This window comes from Stigmatopora nigra, chromosome 13 (assembly GCF_051989575.1).
Source record: "Stigmatopora nigra isolate UIUO_SnigA chromosome 13, RoL_Snig_1.1, whole genome shotgun sequence".
Lineage (NCBI taxonomy): Eukaryota > Metazoa > Chordata > Actinopteri > Syngnathiformes > Syngnathidae > Stigmatopora > Stigmatopora nigra.
Genome location: NC_135520.1, coordinates 8695553 through 8710734, shown reverse-complemented (window position 1 = coordinate 8710734; position 15182 = coordinate 8695553). Strand labels below are relative to the sequence as shown.

The window sequence follows — 15182 nt, the reverse complement described above, 5'->3', positions numbered from 1 at the left end:
ATAGCTTACACTGTTACAATGGTGACTGAATCAGCAACCTAGTCACGAGTGTATTTGCTAAATACTCCTTTTCAGCCAAATGGTTATGTATAGTATAATTTAGATAGTGTTGTAAACCACCGGCACAATACTTTGTTTGTAAAAACATGTGCATTCCAAATCAATGCAGTAATACTGTTTTTCTCCATCTCTGACCAAAAAGGATATAATTTTTTTTAGAAGACCCACTGTAAAACTTGGATGCCAGACATTTTCACACAGGTAAATCTGTAATACTATTTTTATTTTATCTTTTTGTTTATTTTTTAAGGATGGAAGAGTTACAGAATATTTTCAACAGTTAGCAATGTAACATTATCTTGTGTACTATTAAAAAAAAAAGTAAGTGATTTCTCAGTTTCTCAGCTATGTGACTCGCTTTTTTATTTTTTATATATGACCATAGAGGTTCCTTGTTGCTGGCTATAAAAGGAGAGTCGCTAGTTGCTTCGTTTTTCCTTTCTAAAACAAGGTTATCTGTAAAACCTTGTCCCCCGAAGAAACAATCCGTGCAGAGATAACTGTTCGTTACACACCGACTGCACCCAGTGTTGTTAAATCCTCACCACAAAGACAATGAGTCACCCACTGAAAGCCCGAATCCCTGTTCCCCCTTGAGGAAGAGGAACAAAGTCTCAAAGATTTACAGATCACATTTGTAAACGCACTTGTCCACAGATACACAGACTTGCAGACTGAATGAGCCTTGCTTGCTATACTTGCCTTTTACTAACCTGCCCCCTACACTAGTACGTCGATTTGATTCGATCAGCACTCCCTCACTATCGCCGCAGGGCCTTTTCTTTCCCTTCTTGATGGAAGCCATGAAGGTTGTTTACTGCTGTTAGTTGACTGGAAAAGATGAGAGTTCTTGAAGGCAGAGCTAGATTAAACAGATAATCGCAGGGTCTTGTGAGTGTTAATGTATGCTAATGCATGACAGGTTATTAGAGTCTCAGGTGGCAAATCCATAGCGGCTAACAAGACTAAGACTACTCAATGGGGATAAATCCAAAGTTTTCTGGCTTTTCCTGCAAGTATATGATAAGCTGCTTGAAGCAAAAGAAGAAAAATTGTAAAAAAAAAAAAAAAGTCACTATAACCAGTGCTTTCTGCAGAAAATTCAAAACAATTCACTATTCCATTAAAAAACTTAATTTTAAACATCATTATAATGTTTTTTGCATGTTAATTTATCATTTTAGTTTTATTCATTTGAAATATAGCCTAAAAGTGTAACTTTTTATTTATTTAAACATGTTGTAATATTCATTTTTTAAATTGAAAAAAAGTATTTTTTCCTGCCTATTTGTACCAGAAATCAACTGAACTGAATTATGTTTATGTTAACTATATTTTAAAGATATTTCTGCATGAGAAATTAAGCGGTTTGTATCTCTATCTGGTAAAACATGACAGGGTGGCTGGGTTCGGGCTTTGTTGCTCTGCTAATGTCTGCCAAGCTGCTTTTATTCGCCGCCTGTCAAACTGTCAATTTCAAGACAACTGGAACATCCTATTTTAATCGCTTTCTTTCCTTTTTGTACAAAAAGAAAGCAGTAAAATACTTCTTCTAAGAGAGACCTTGTTAGCAGCAATGATGTTTTAAATACATTTGCTTATTTATATGTGCTCTTACCTAAACTCCGCCAGTCAAGGAAACATCGGAACTTGTTCTGCAGGCCAATTTCCACCTTCTTGGTCTCTCTAATGATGTGGTCTTTGATCCATTTCACCATCGAAAGAACACATCTGCACCAAAGAAACAGAACAGGAAATTCAGTCAGTCCCTCAATGATTCTGTTAATTATGTCCAAATGTCCACATTTACATTTTTTAATTGACATATCCATTAAATGTTGAAATACAGCCCCTGTTCCGTCTCCCCTGGAAACCATTTACCTCACCTAAACCTTTCTTTCCAAATGGCACTTTCCACACTCCAACTACAATAGGCAAGAAGAAGGCTAAAGCCATCTTCAGATGTCATGGCGAAAAGGTCTACAACACTTAAGTATTTTTTTTGTCTTGGCGTCAGGTCGGTGACAGTGCCACAGTGCCCCCAATGGGATGCCGGTTCAATAACCTCATCTTGTATTGATTAAACGTTTTTTTTTTTTTTTTTTTTTTACTATTGAAGGAAAAAGACCTCACGTACGAGCGCTCGTATATCCGGCTTCCATTTAAAAACGTTGAAGTCCCAAAAGGAGCGAAGCGTCATTTTTACACCGTAATTACAGGCATCTCCTTGATGGCCGGGACCACTGGGGCACACAAACATGGCAGTGCTATAAACTGATGTAATCATTGGACCAATGGCAGCCCCCCCACCCCCCACCCCTGCCTCAAAATGAACAGAGGGATTTGTTCTTGATAACATTTGTGGGAAGAAGAGCCTGGCGAGAAAAGGATTTGAGGTCATCTGCTACCATGGCAACAGACACGGGAATGGATTTGGGTAGCTTGTTCTTGGCTCTTGGCTGACATTTCTGAAATTCATCTGTGTTTGTTTCGGCTTTTTTTGTTGTTGTTTGGACACGTAAACAGTGATTCGCTCTTATGGAGGCTTATAAGTGATCAATGTCAATACAGCTAATTATCTTCTGAGAGGGGGGGGGGCTACTTTAGATTGATTAGAGCAAGAGGGAATTTGATGGAAGATTAGACATGGAAACATGGGTGTTTTTTTTGTAAAAAAAAAGTAGTGTATAGTTAAGAAAAAACATACTAAAAATCCTATTAACCTTTTCAGACTTTACATTTCCATATAGAAGACATCAATCCAAATTCACTGATTAAACACTAACACAATGAGTTCATTATGTGAAAAGTTTCCATTTGAAAGATTTTTTGAAGTGTGGTAAAAATGTCAAAACTGACCTTAAATAGAATATTCATGTCGACAATCCTGACCTTTTACTGCTTTTGCATAAAGCCGCCTACAGACATTAAAAATGGTAATGAAACCCAACTATGACTCTTCTGGCAGACGTACATATGTGAAAAGTTTGGAACTCAAATTATCTCCAAGATTGTGCTATCAAATGTAGTGTAAAAAAAAAGGACTAGATCAGAAATGAACTGCAAACGCATCTGCTCTAGTGTCATTACGACGATATCATTCATCTTCAAAACCAGGAACCACGCCATGCAGCAATGTGTGCAAGCCAGTTAATGGTAATGACTCTGAGCTCAATAAGACGTAATGAGGTATCATTCAGCATGCGCAACATGTAGCCTGTCGCCAACCAGACTGACTGGAGTCGCTCATCAGTTGCTGGCAGACGCGAGCCAAACCTCACACAAAAAACAAATTGAAAAGGCACTCAGGAAGGTCAATGCAAGCAAAAAGAAAATGTACAACAGAATGAAGGAAAAACCTTAATTTTGGAGGTCAGTTGATGACAACCATAGAACTAAAAATAGAATTTACTGCTACATAAGAAAAGGTTAAGCTCCTCATTGAAGATAAGCAATCAGATTCAATTTAACAATTAATCAATAGGCATCACAATGACTGAATTAATGTTTTTTTTAATCATGTGACTTCAAACCTTTAAAAAAATACAACACAACAACATTTCTAAAAATTTTGAATTGCCTTGTATCATCCACAACAACTTCACTTTCAGAAGCAGTAAAATGTCACCGCATCCAGTATTTTTTTTTGGACTGTGCACTTGTCTTTATGAATCAAAGGAATGCTCCAATGACCACAGTGACGGCAGCGGGGAGTCCCATCAAGAGATACTCAGTGGCGCGCTCACTGCGAGTACGGCCATGTTGTCAAAAGTCATCGAATCAGTCGGTGGGCAGTCAGACGTCTGACACCGACGATGTCGGCTGTCACTCCGCATTACCCGCAACAGGACAAAAGATGCAGAAAACTGATGTTTAAGTCTCTTTCTGCGGTTTGACCGGGGCATGCACAACCAGCTACCTAGGCACACTACCCCTGAAAAAAATTACTATTTACTAAAATGTCCTTATTGGAAGAGTATGTGCATGAATGGTTGGTTATTGGTCTCATTGTGCACTGCATTTGGCAAAGAAACTAATTCAGAGTGTACCCATCTTATTGCTGGTGGTTATCTGGGATAGGCTCCAGCACCCCCGCTACCCTCGTGAGGATAATTGGCATGGAAAATGAATGAATGGAAATTAATATTTTCCTGTGATTGGCTGGCAATGTATTCATGGTGGTCCCTATCTACAACCCTTTGTTGGCTGGGTTAATTCCAGTACCCCCACGATCCTTGTGAAGATAAGCCGCTCCGATAAGGGTTTGATATTACATTTTATCCAGAAAAAACGAATTGCCTGTCAATGACATGACGTCCAATCACTTTAACATGAATGGTGATCTTTCAAAGACAGCCAAGGATATAATGACATATAGAAAGATATATTAAAAGATGAACACAGATTGAAATGTAATGAGAAGCAATCCTTTTATCCCACACTGCTCCCTACTGGATATGAGTGGACACAAATATATCATGAAACCTGATTTCATTAGAATTTGTATTTGCGCAGTTTAGGCAAAATAAAACTAAGACGACACTTAACAATCGACCCAAGAAACCACTTCTATTTTTTTAATGAAGGAAAATTAGCTTTACTATAATGGTATTTTTCCCCCAAAATAAACATTATTATTATTATCATCATTATTAGATCCTTACTATTGTTCATGTTTTTTTTTTAAAGAAAAATAGCCGTACTTACAAAATTAAAGTCTTACTATTCATGTTTTTAAGGAAAAATAGCCTTCCCATACATAGTCTTTATCTCAAACAATTGAAACCCTTACTAAACAGTCTTTTTTTTTTCAAACAAATAAAACCGTTACTATACATGGCCTCATTTTATTAATGCCGTGCTACACAGTCATTTTCTGAACAAATAAAAGCCTGACTGTACATTTTTAAAATAAAAAAATAGCCTTATTATACTTGGTTTCTTTTTTCTTATTATAAAAAAATATGAAACATGAAGGCCCTCGGCCAGATATATCTGCACATGCAGACATTTATTTATCATCCAAGCCCAAGTTTTATGTTTCAGTATGTGCTTTAACGATCCCGCAGACATTGAGACCCAACTAGAGGAAAGTACCCAAATGGCGACAACTAGCCTATCCAATTGGTTGTATGGAAACCCCTCGTTCCGTATTTCATTTCATTTATATTTTTGCCAAGTGCTTGAAATATAACATGAGCGGGTGGTCCTTGTAATTCTGCCCACTCCCACAGCATCTGAGTGAGCCTCACTCAAAGCGTCTCCATGACTGCAATTAGCGACATCTCACACTACCACATCAACGCTGTATGTTTTGGAGTCAAAGCCAGAGGTTGGCATGAGCTGTGTCTACTCGACAAAAGACAGCTCCAAAAACAGTCGGGGCACGTCCCCTCCGTCTCGAAAAGCGAGAGTTATGAAACAAGCCGCAAGGAAGGGAGCGGCTCCGAATAATCCAGGCCGGGGCCTGCGAAGCACGTTAACAGAGTTCACTTGGAAAAGGGGAAGCATATGTTTTGGAAGAGAAGTACAAGCCTTGGCAATTTCTTAGCCACGTGTGGTCATGCGACATTGCACACCAACAAGACATAACACTGCTGTCACTTCCTTAATTAGTCAGGGGATTTTCACGTTGTCACAATAAATGACTACAATATGTACGCATTTTACCTTATGGTGGCTTGAAGTGGAGCAGAACAGTGACAAGAAAACTTTTTAAAGTACAAAAATGCAATCAACTACATCGCAATTAGTAAACTTTAGTAAAAACAGACCAAAAATTTTTATGATTTGAAGATTGCTTTGATCGATTGTTTCTACAAAGTCTTAAAGTTGCTCTTGTTTGGTTCTCAATTTGGCAAAAGCTATTTACATGGTTAGATTATTCCTAGTTGGATCAAAATTAAATTGAGTAGATAAATTCTCAAAATATATACACATCAGTCTTCTAAGTTTTTTGTTATCAACTCTGACGCCAACATTCTGGAGCTTCTCTTTTGGTTTATGACCACATTTCTTATGAGGTGATGGGTTTTGGTACATTATCGAGTACTTGAAAAACCTCACCAATGTTATATTCACAACTCCCCTATGGGAGCATGTATGTATATTGTACATTAGCCCTAATAAGCTACAGTATGACCACTTGGCTTTTCACAAATTGCTGTCATTGGAAATTCATGCTAAACTCAAAAGTGCTAAAAGCATGGAAGTAATGACTTCACTCATGCTTAATGATGATGATGGGAAGAAACCACAATATCATCTGTAAAAAAACCTTTCATTATTATCCATTTACAAATATATGGGTCTTCAAGTAGTTTTCGTGGTAGTTTCTGATTTCAGCGTTGTATTGAACATAAAATTGTACAGTTACAAGAATAAAGTTTTCATTTTTCATCAATTTCAATTGATTCCCCCCGCCCCCCAAAAAAATCAATTTTAAAAAATATTATATATAAATAGTATAAGCCTATAAATACTTATGGGCTGAGGTTACAAATTGTAAAGAAACTGTTTATGACAGCAAACACTTACTTTTATGCGATCAAAAAGTCAAAGTTGTTGACATGTGCACAGTAAGATATCAAAAATGCAGACATGACATGTTCTAGTGAGGGGGTGAAACAGGAAAAACAGAGTTGAAGTAATTGGTTTTTGGCTGACATCACTTTAGCCCCAGTTTCCTTGAAAAGAGCAAATCACAGGCAGACAGGGCGGAGAAGGAAAGGGAGAAGAAGGAAGCTCCTTGGAGAGTGCAGGAAGGAGGGCAAGCATCTGCACGCTTTACATCTGGACTGACTTTACGCAAGAGAAAATGGATATTCTGACTACAAGGTAAATGCTCTCAGATTGCAATCCTCCACACTTATTGCGGGACTCTAGCATATGCATTTTCCAAAAGTCAAAACTAGAATATTTTTCAAACAGTAGCAAAAATGAATTCAGAAGCTAAATGAGTGAACTTGTTACCTCACAAGATTCTCTGAACAAAATAGTATATATATATTTTTTAGTAATGTATTTAAATATCATTCCAGCATTTGTAAGAATGAAAAAATAGTCTGCGTGTGGTATGAGTCCACTAATAATGACTGGTGCATTAATATATATAAACATACATGATCTAGAAGGAAATGACATTTTTTTGCCGAAAATGATGATTAAGTTGTTGTTATTAATATAGTAGATTACTTTATATACAAATTAATATACACTCAAAAGTGCATATTTCAAATGCAGAGCACATCATGTACGTATAACATGCCCTATACATGTACATAAGACAATTCAGACATTTAATCAAATACGCGTTTCATTTTAGATGTGCTTACAAATCCCAAAGTGTGTTTTATGTCAGATGAATTTATTAATAAAAAAAAATCAAGTGAGCTTCTCTCTGTGTGTGCATTGAAAGTGTGTGTGTTTTATTTCACCTTTGTATGTATTGAAAATATGCGTGTCTACATGATGAGACTGTTCTTGCCCTATCAAAGTCAGCTTAATGGCCTTGAGTCAAACACATTGCCGGACGAGCTGCATGATATCTCATAATTTGATATGAACAGTTTAAAACCCATCAAGGGAATAACAGTCGGCAGACCAGAGCTCATATTGGTACTAATTGAACGTGGAGGAAGAGTGTATATGGTTTATCCATTGGTCAAATGCACGATAATGCAGTCCATACACAACATGAACCTCATTGTAATACTGTAATTGATGTCCTGCAGCCTATGTCATGCATTAGAAACCCTTTAGCAGGGACTAAATGCGAACCATTTTTTTAGAGTTAACAGAGAAAGAAATATGGATATGGCACCTACATTGACATTAAGTGATAATGTTTCAGTGCCATAGATGTATCGTCCACTATGACTGTGGGCAATTTCTCCCAGTGAAGTAGATTGAGCGTCTATGGCAGCCAATGAATTAATGTCAAAATTATGATAAGAATTAAGGCATAATATTATAGTTTATTCAATAGACTCAAAGTTAAGAGAGAATATTCATATAGATTATTTCCAATTATATCCTTTTTTTGCCATGATAAGGTTTCAAAACTATCTAGATATGTTTTACAAACCCAAAGAGGGTCATTGATTGATTGTAGAACAGATGAGAACTGTTAGGAGTGGTTTGGTGGAATGTTGGGGAGTCAATAGAGTCACGGTTGTGTAAGTAACAGAAGTTAATCGTTTTTGAGCCATTCCACAGTAACTCAAAATTTATTGGGCCTCCTCCTACTTTTAGAGCGCTTTCTAAGATTGTAAAAATATTTCATATTTGAGTAGAATTCCCCAAGTAATGTATTTGCTTTGTACTACAAAACTGAGTGAAATCTAAGATCATAAATTTGAGATTTGCCTATCAAAAGGTAAGTAACCATGAAGTATTTTTTTATTCAAATAAACACTCATCTGAATCATTAATGGAAAGGGGGCACATCCATTTTTGCAGCCTAAACAGTTCAAATTGACATTTTAGGAGTATTATGATATGGTTAAAAGAAGTAAAATTTGGGGAAAAAGTTTCTGGGTTAAAGATTATTTATCTATAATATGCATACATTATGACAAGTGGTTTATAAATGGAATTTAAAATTGTATTTTCTTTTACATTTTTTTGCATTTTTTTTTTGGTTTTCCTGCAGCACGCCAGCACTGAACGACACAGTTACACCTGGAAACCATAACCACACGCCTGAAAAGAGCTGCCTGGATCCAGACGTTTGGAACGCACTCACCAGTAGCCAACCCATCTACATGGCGGTCATCACCGTGCTGGGTGTGGTGTTGAACGCCTTCGTTCTGCTGGTCTTTTGCCTTCACAAGAAAGCGTGCACAGTGGCGGAGATTTACTTGAGCAACCTGGCGGTCGCCGACCTCGTCCTAGTGTCATGTCTTCCCTTTTGGGCCATCAACATTGCCAATGATTTTAAATGGCCTTTCGGTGTGGCCATGTGCAAAATGGTCAACGCGGGCATCAAAATGAACGCTTACTGTAGCATCTACTTCTTGGTTTTAGTGAGCATAGATCGCTACGTGGCGCTGGTTCACCCTATGTCGCACGGTCGGATGCGTCGACCAAAGTACGCCAAAGTGAGCTGTCTTCTAGTCTGGGGGTTCGGTTTGCTCCTTAGTGCCCCGACCCTGGTCTTTAGGGCAGTTATGTATTTCCCGGATTATGACATACACGCCTGCGCTCTTGATTTTCCAAGTCGCACAATAATGTTGCTCTGCGATGTGATGTTAATTTTCTTTTCTTTCATCATCCCGATGATTATCATCTCATTCTGCACTATCAAAATTATCCAATCCTTGAGGAAACGTTCTGTAGCAAGATTTAACGCTGAGAAGAGTGAACAGAAGGCCACTACGCTGGTTTTGGTGGTTTTGGGTACCTTTCTTTTCTGTTGGATACCATTCCACTGCACCACAATACTAGATATGCTGTTAAAGGCCGATGTGATTAGAGGGTGTCACCTAGGAGCGTTTGTAGATATTTGTGACCAACTCTTTTCCTACTTGGCTTTCCTTAACAGTATCATCAATCCCATTTTGTACGTCATAGTTGGTAAAAACTTCCGTAAAAAAGCTCAGGAAGTGTGCAAGCAGTGGCCTTTGAGTACTGTAACAACATTCTCTACGCGTTCTAACACTTCTGCGACACTGAGGACGTTAACATGAAATAATTGGGGGGAAAAACTAATCTTGCGGGAGACAAATTTAGCTCACCCAGGTGATATCTTCTAAATACATTGTCATCTCAGCCCAGATGGATTTTCATGAAAATACCCTTGCTGGGCCCCAAGCACTGTACATAGAGGCCAAAAATATCATTATATAACTCACTTTTCTCTGCTAACTCCATGTTGAAATCCAATAGAAACTCTTTAACATTTTTTTGTCCATTTCAGAAAGTGAAAGTTAAAAAGTCTAGATTTTTAGATGGCATGGACTCGAAGTATAACATTGCTAATGACTACCTATTGTTATTTAAAGTCAGGTATTGGAATATAATAGGCAATGTTGGCAATCATTTCAATTTGAAATGTCAGTGATGCCTTTGTGAGAATGCATTTAAACTTTAAGGCAGACGAGAATATATGACTCACTGTCCACTGACCATGTTTCCAGTGGTGATGCAGCATCATGCTGCTTTTTTTCTTGCCTCACGATACCGCACTCAGCGCAGCCCACTCGGTGACTCAGAGGTCTGTAGGAGGGTGTGGAGACGCTCCCAAAAATAAAATGCATGGTATACCAAAAAGGCAGTCAGCCTTAAAACCACAAAGCTGTGGACTACCTCTGGAGTATTATAAAAAAAAAAATGACCTCAAAGTGGAATATATGGCAAACATTTGGGTTTGCCACATGTATATTTGTTTTTGTCTTTCACAATGGCACATTGGTTATCTTGCATAATACTGTACAATTACAATTGTTGTTTGTGTGAAATAATATATTTAGTTCTCGGTTATTTGTTCATATCAGAATACTATTAAACACTATCTGATTATATTAATCATTAGGATGGCTTTGTCATTTATTAATATGAAGATCATTTTTTTTTAAAAACGATCTTGTTAAATGGATCATTTGGATTTTTATTTTTTACCTCCAATAAAAGAGGAAATGAAATGTTTTGGGTAATTTGATAAATTTGTTTTAAAGCCTTAAAAGTGAGCCCTGAACTTATAAATTTCTTATTTGTAAGCACAGTAAAAATTCAAGAAAATCATTTTGATAAAATATTACATAAATATAAAAGTATTATGTTAATTCTAATGATGCACTGTCATATTTTCGGTTTGTCGTGTACACTGCTGTATTTTGACCCAAAAAAAAACAACATTTATAGATGCCAAAGGCAGATTAAGGCATTTATCACTTGTCAGCAACTAGTTTAAGGGGATTTTTTAAAACATGAGAAGGTGTTAGCCGCATCCTAACCACAAGATGTCACTCATACTTTACTTACATTTCCAATGGTACCCTTGGACAGCTTAATGCACATTTGCATCAACTTTGCAGCACGGGGGGAATCCACCAACTCAGGATTTGTAGTCAGGCCTTGAGATGATTGCAGTTCTAACTATGTCATCTGTAAAATCCATATAAAAAAATTAGTTCCTTTTTTTGTCAAATAACTCACTAAACAGTGATAAATAGAGTATATTTACTGTACTAGAAACATTTTTCCATTTAGGGCTGTGCTGTTATTCAAGCAGCAACTTGGGGACTATTCATAAACAAGCTGATCTATCGGAGGGAGTGCAAGAATGCTGCTGTATATACAAAATTTGGTGCTTCGTTTCAACACTTCCAGTCGCAGTGTGAACTCATTTGAGCTGCTTGATCACAATGGTAAGAACTTTACACAATTATTTGTTTATAGACTAAGAGTATTTATGGAAATCATGTGATCGAGAAGAGGAAACCGAGTCAGCATCTATATATAAATCAAAAATTGACAAATCTAACCATGTGATGCTGAAAAAGCTAATGCTGAAAATTCTTCCTACAAAAAAAGTCGTCTTGCACTTCATTTTTACAGATATTACAGAAATATTCTACAATTTCAAACGTTTTGTTTCATTAAGACGATGAAGCCAGTGACTCTTCAGGCTGTGACAGCTCTTTGGTCTGACAACAGCAGCTTATCAGAGGATCTCCAGTCCTTACAAATGGTGGCTGTCATCACCATTGTCCCACCATACATCATCACAGTTTCTGTACTGGGTCTAGCCTTGAACGCCTTCGTGCTGTGTGTATTCCTGGCTCAAAAGGACCGCATGACAGTGGCCGAGATCTACCTAAGCAACCTGGCTTTAGCCGACTTCGCCCTCCTTTGCGGCGTCCCCTTCTGGGCCGGCAACATCCTCAACGGCTTCAATTGGCTGTACGGTGACGCCTTGTGCAAGATGGTCAACGGCATTATGACGGTGAACCTCTACACTAGCGTCTACACCCTAGTCATGATCAGCGTAGATCGCTATCTGGCCATCGTGATGACCATGAAGGCGAGAGGACTGCGACGAACACGGTACGCAAAAGCCACTTGCGTGATCCTCTGGATTTTTGGGATTTCGTTAAGCACACCAACCATGCTGCACAGAAAAGTGAAGTACTTTGACGAAGTACAGTTGACTGCTTGCATGTTGGACTACAGCCATGGTAGTTCTTGGAAGTTAGCCAACCAGATTTTACTGAATGTCATGGGCTTCGTCATTCCTACTTTGGCGATCCTTATCAGCAGTGGTTCTATTATCAAGGTTTTGAGACGGAGGAAGGAGACAGTAGGTCATCAAGATATTCACGACACTAAGACATCTGTTCTGTTGTCTGCCGTCACTTTGCTGTTCATCCTATGCTGGGGACCATTCCAGGTCTTCACTTTGCTTGACACACTCTACGATATCCACATGCTGGACACCAAAGCGTGGTCCCACACGCTGGATATCGGGGCACAGGTTTCGGCCTATCTCGGCATCCTCAACAGTGCCCTCAATCCTGTTCTTTACGTTCTTTCTGGGCAATACTTCAGGAAAAAAGTTAGTGGCATTCGACGGAGGGTTGTGGGTAATCGCAGAGGATCAGATATGACAATCTATCAGCGCTCTGTTGTTTCTACTTATGTTCATAGATCTGAGCAGATAAAGCCTGTTGTCATTTAGGATGATGGAAATGTTATATTTCAATGGTATTTTAATGGTTTATCACTTGTCACAGCGTGTTTTAGACAGTATGGCGTCAGTAGCAGTTGAATATCTGCAAAATTAAAAATGAGACATACTATACGTGCTGTCTTAAGGTAAGATTAAGCAATACCAAGGGATAACTAGCAAGTTGCATTGCCTATTTTGCATGTAGGGGTATTGATATTCATAAAACCGGATAAAGTTGCAGGTATTGTCATCGAGTATTAGATCCAAACTGACATGGCGATAACGTTAACTTTATGTCCTTGATCGCAGTCTATTTTATGCTATTGCTTTTATGTGATGGCTTTTAGGGATCTTTTATTGCACAATTGAAATATCCGTGATGTTATTTGATCGAATTAATGTGAAATGCAATCGATCCGTCCCCACGTTGGAAACAAACATTTCCCATTTGAGTTTAAGAAATACTACAAAAACACGGATCGTTATCCCGATTGCATCGATTAACGGGCTACAACATTAGAAATGAACAATAATATAATATAAAAAATGAATTAGAATGATCAAGAATACGAATTTAAAAAGAAAACCCCGTCCTGTCAAACGATCATAATTCTAGCTGCAGCAAATGTTTTCTGTGCGTATAAACACGACTTACCTCCGTTTCTGTGTATATTTTTGCAACGTAACATCACAAGTTGCAAAAATATCGATCTCTTTTTAGATTTCTTTTTCATTCAGCACAACAACTTCAACGGCACCTTGTTTGTATGTGCGCCCGTCAGTAGGCAGGTTGATGAACGTGTCAAGTAGTGCCATCTAGCGGACATCTTTAAGAAGGGCTTCTTTGCCCTTTCTTAAAAAAAATGTAGATTGAAATACATTGTATATTCGCATTATATGTGTTATTGTGTTGCTGAATGTTTTCGTTTTTGTTAGTTTGAGTTGTAAGTCAAGATTAAAACTAAATATGGTTGCAAAGTAACTTGTCATGTCTTATTGGCATGATATTCATTTGGGGAATATAATAATATATCATAAAATATCAATTAAATTATTAGGATGATGTTAATGACAATTGCACGAAAACGAGCGTGCAGGAAAAATCCTTTTGCAACCCATTACATTTTAGTATTAAGTTTGCAGTTTGACAACCTACTGTACATATTGTAAAAAGATATGCATACTATACATATTTGTACTTTATTGGTATTTTCAATTGAGATTATTTTTCTTGTTTCTTAAAAATATGTTCAAATTATGTAAGAACTTTTCTCTTAAATGATGATGTTTTTGCAACAATCTGATTCTGAAATAAAATTGGAATGATGATTTTTTTTTTATGACAAACACTTAGTAAAGTATGAATCTATAAAAAAAAAAAAAAAGCATGCATGTAGCCCTCTGCCTCGTTTGTTTTTAATACCGAAATGGAATGAAACATGATCTATTCCCTCGTCGAGTGACACTTTATAGTGGAGAAAAAAAGGCCCGGTGAGGAACATGTGCCGGGCCATGTGAGCTCTTGCCCCCTCACCTCCCTCCACCATCCTCCGCCTTTTTTTCACCCATCCATCCATCCATCCATCCATTTAACTTAATGTGCTTCACCTCAGTAAGAGTAAAAGCCCCTGCATCAGCATAAGCCAGTAGCCCCACCAGTCTCAGTGTTAAATTCTTTCCCTCTTTCCTCTGTCCTTGACTGATATCATGATGATAGAAATAAGGTAGGATCACAATAAATTACGTGTTATCTGCCCAGGTAATCATGATCCCTTTATGGAAATTCAGCTCTTTTTAAGGTGACGCAGATGGGCAAAAACAAGGGCTCAAAAGTAAACAGATGGGCAAAAATAGCAGCAGTCGTGCCTGGAATAAAATTACATAATTCCAACTAATAATAGTATCATTATTTTTGGAAAACAGCTGATGAAAGGCACTATTGTGTCAAAGTAAAATAAAAAAAAACGACAAAAAGACTCAATCAATGTGGACAGTAAGAGTTGATCTACTTTCTGATAAATAATATTTTAGGGATTGCTCAGTCTTTTGCAATAAGGGTTGTAAAATTGATAGATTGACTGGCGACCAGTCCAGTGAGTACACTATCTTTACCTTGTGAAGCAATTGTGGTAAGGACGATGGGTAGGATGTATCAACGGGAAGGAAGGGTCACCTCCACCTTGGAGGAACACACAAACACACACATGTACAATTTATAGTCGTCTCACTTGCCTTGATTCATTTGTTTTGTTGTGCTGCCAGCTGGCTGCACACATTTGAATGCACGTGACAAATGCAAGAGTGCATCACGCTAATTACATAATGATAAATGGAGAAAAGGTGGATCTACAGTAATTTAAAAAAGAATATATATATATATATATATATATATATATATATATATATATATATATATATATATATATATATATATATATATATATATATATAT

General features: G+C 37.5%; 2 protein-coding genes and 1 long non-coding RNA gene across 3 annotated transcripts; 2 read left to right on the top strand and 1 right to left on the bottom strand.

The window, feature by feature from the left end:
* Window positions 1-326: 326 nt before the first annotated feature.
* On the bottom strand, window positions 327-13539 carry LOC144206724 (uncharacterized). The gene is made up of 4 exons (XR_013328416.1): window positions 13386-13539; window positions 11044-11166; window positions 1679-1791; window positions 327-922 (listed from the first exon to the last, which is right to left on the bottom strand). It is a non-coding gene; the product is annotated as an uncharacterized LOC144206724 (long non-coding RNA).
* On the top strand, window positions 6763-10525 carry bdkrb2 (bradykinin receptor B2). Its single transcript, XM_077731410.1, has 2 exons — window positions 6763-6897; window positions 8714-10525. Exons 1-2 carry the CDS (start codon window positions 6878-6880, stop codon window positions 9747-9749), a joined length of 1056 nt encoding a protein of 351 aa, XP_077587536.1. The 5' UTR covers window positions 6763-6877; the 3' UTR covers window positions 9750-10525.
* On the top strand, window positions 11345-13163 carry bdkrb1 (bradykinin receptor B1). Its single transcript, XM_077731513.1, has 2 exons — window positions 11345-11398; window positions 11666-13163. Exons 1-2 carry the CDS (start codon window positions 11345-11347, stop codon window positions 12737-12739), a joined length of 1128 nt encoding a protein of 375 aa, XP_077587639.1. The 3' UTR covers window positions 12740-13163.
* Window positions 13540-15182: the final 1643 nt, after the last annotated feature.

Excerpts from the sequence above, each read along its gene's own strand:
- bdkrb2 (XM_077731410.1), top strand. The coding sequence starts at position 6,878 with ATGGATATTCTGACTACAAG. Across the intron at positions 6,898-8,713 it reads ATGGATATTCTGACTACAAG|CACGCCAGCACTGAACGACA; the intron begins GTAAATGCTCTC and ends GTTTTCCTGCAG.
- bdkrb1 (XM_077731513.1), top strand. The coding sequence starts at position 11,345 with ATGCTGCTGTATATACAAAATTTGGTGCTTCGTTTCAACACTTCCAGT. Across the intron at positions 11,399-11,665 it reads TCAACACTTCCAGTCGCAGT|ACGATGAAGCCAGTGACTCT; the intron begins GTGAACTCATTT and ends TGTTTCATTAAG.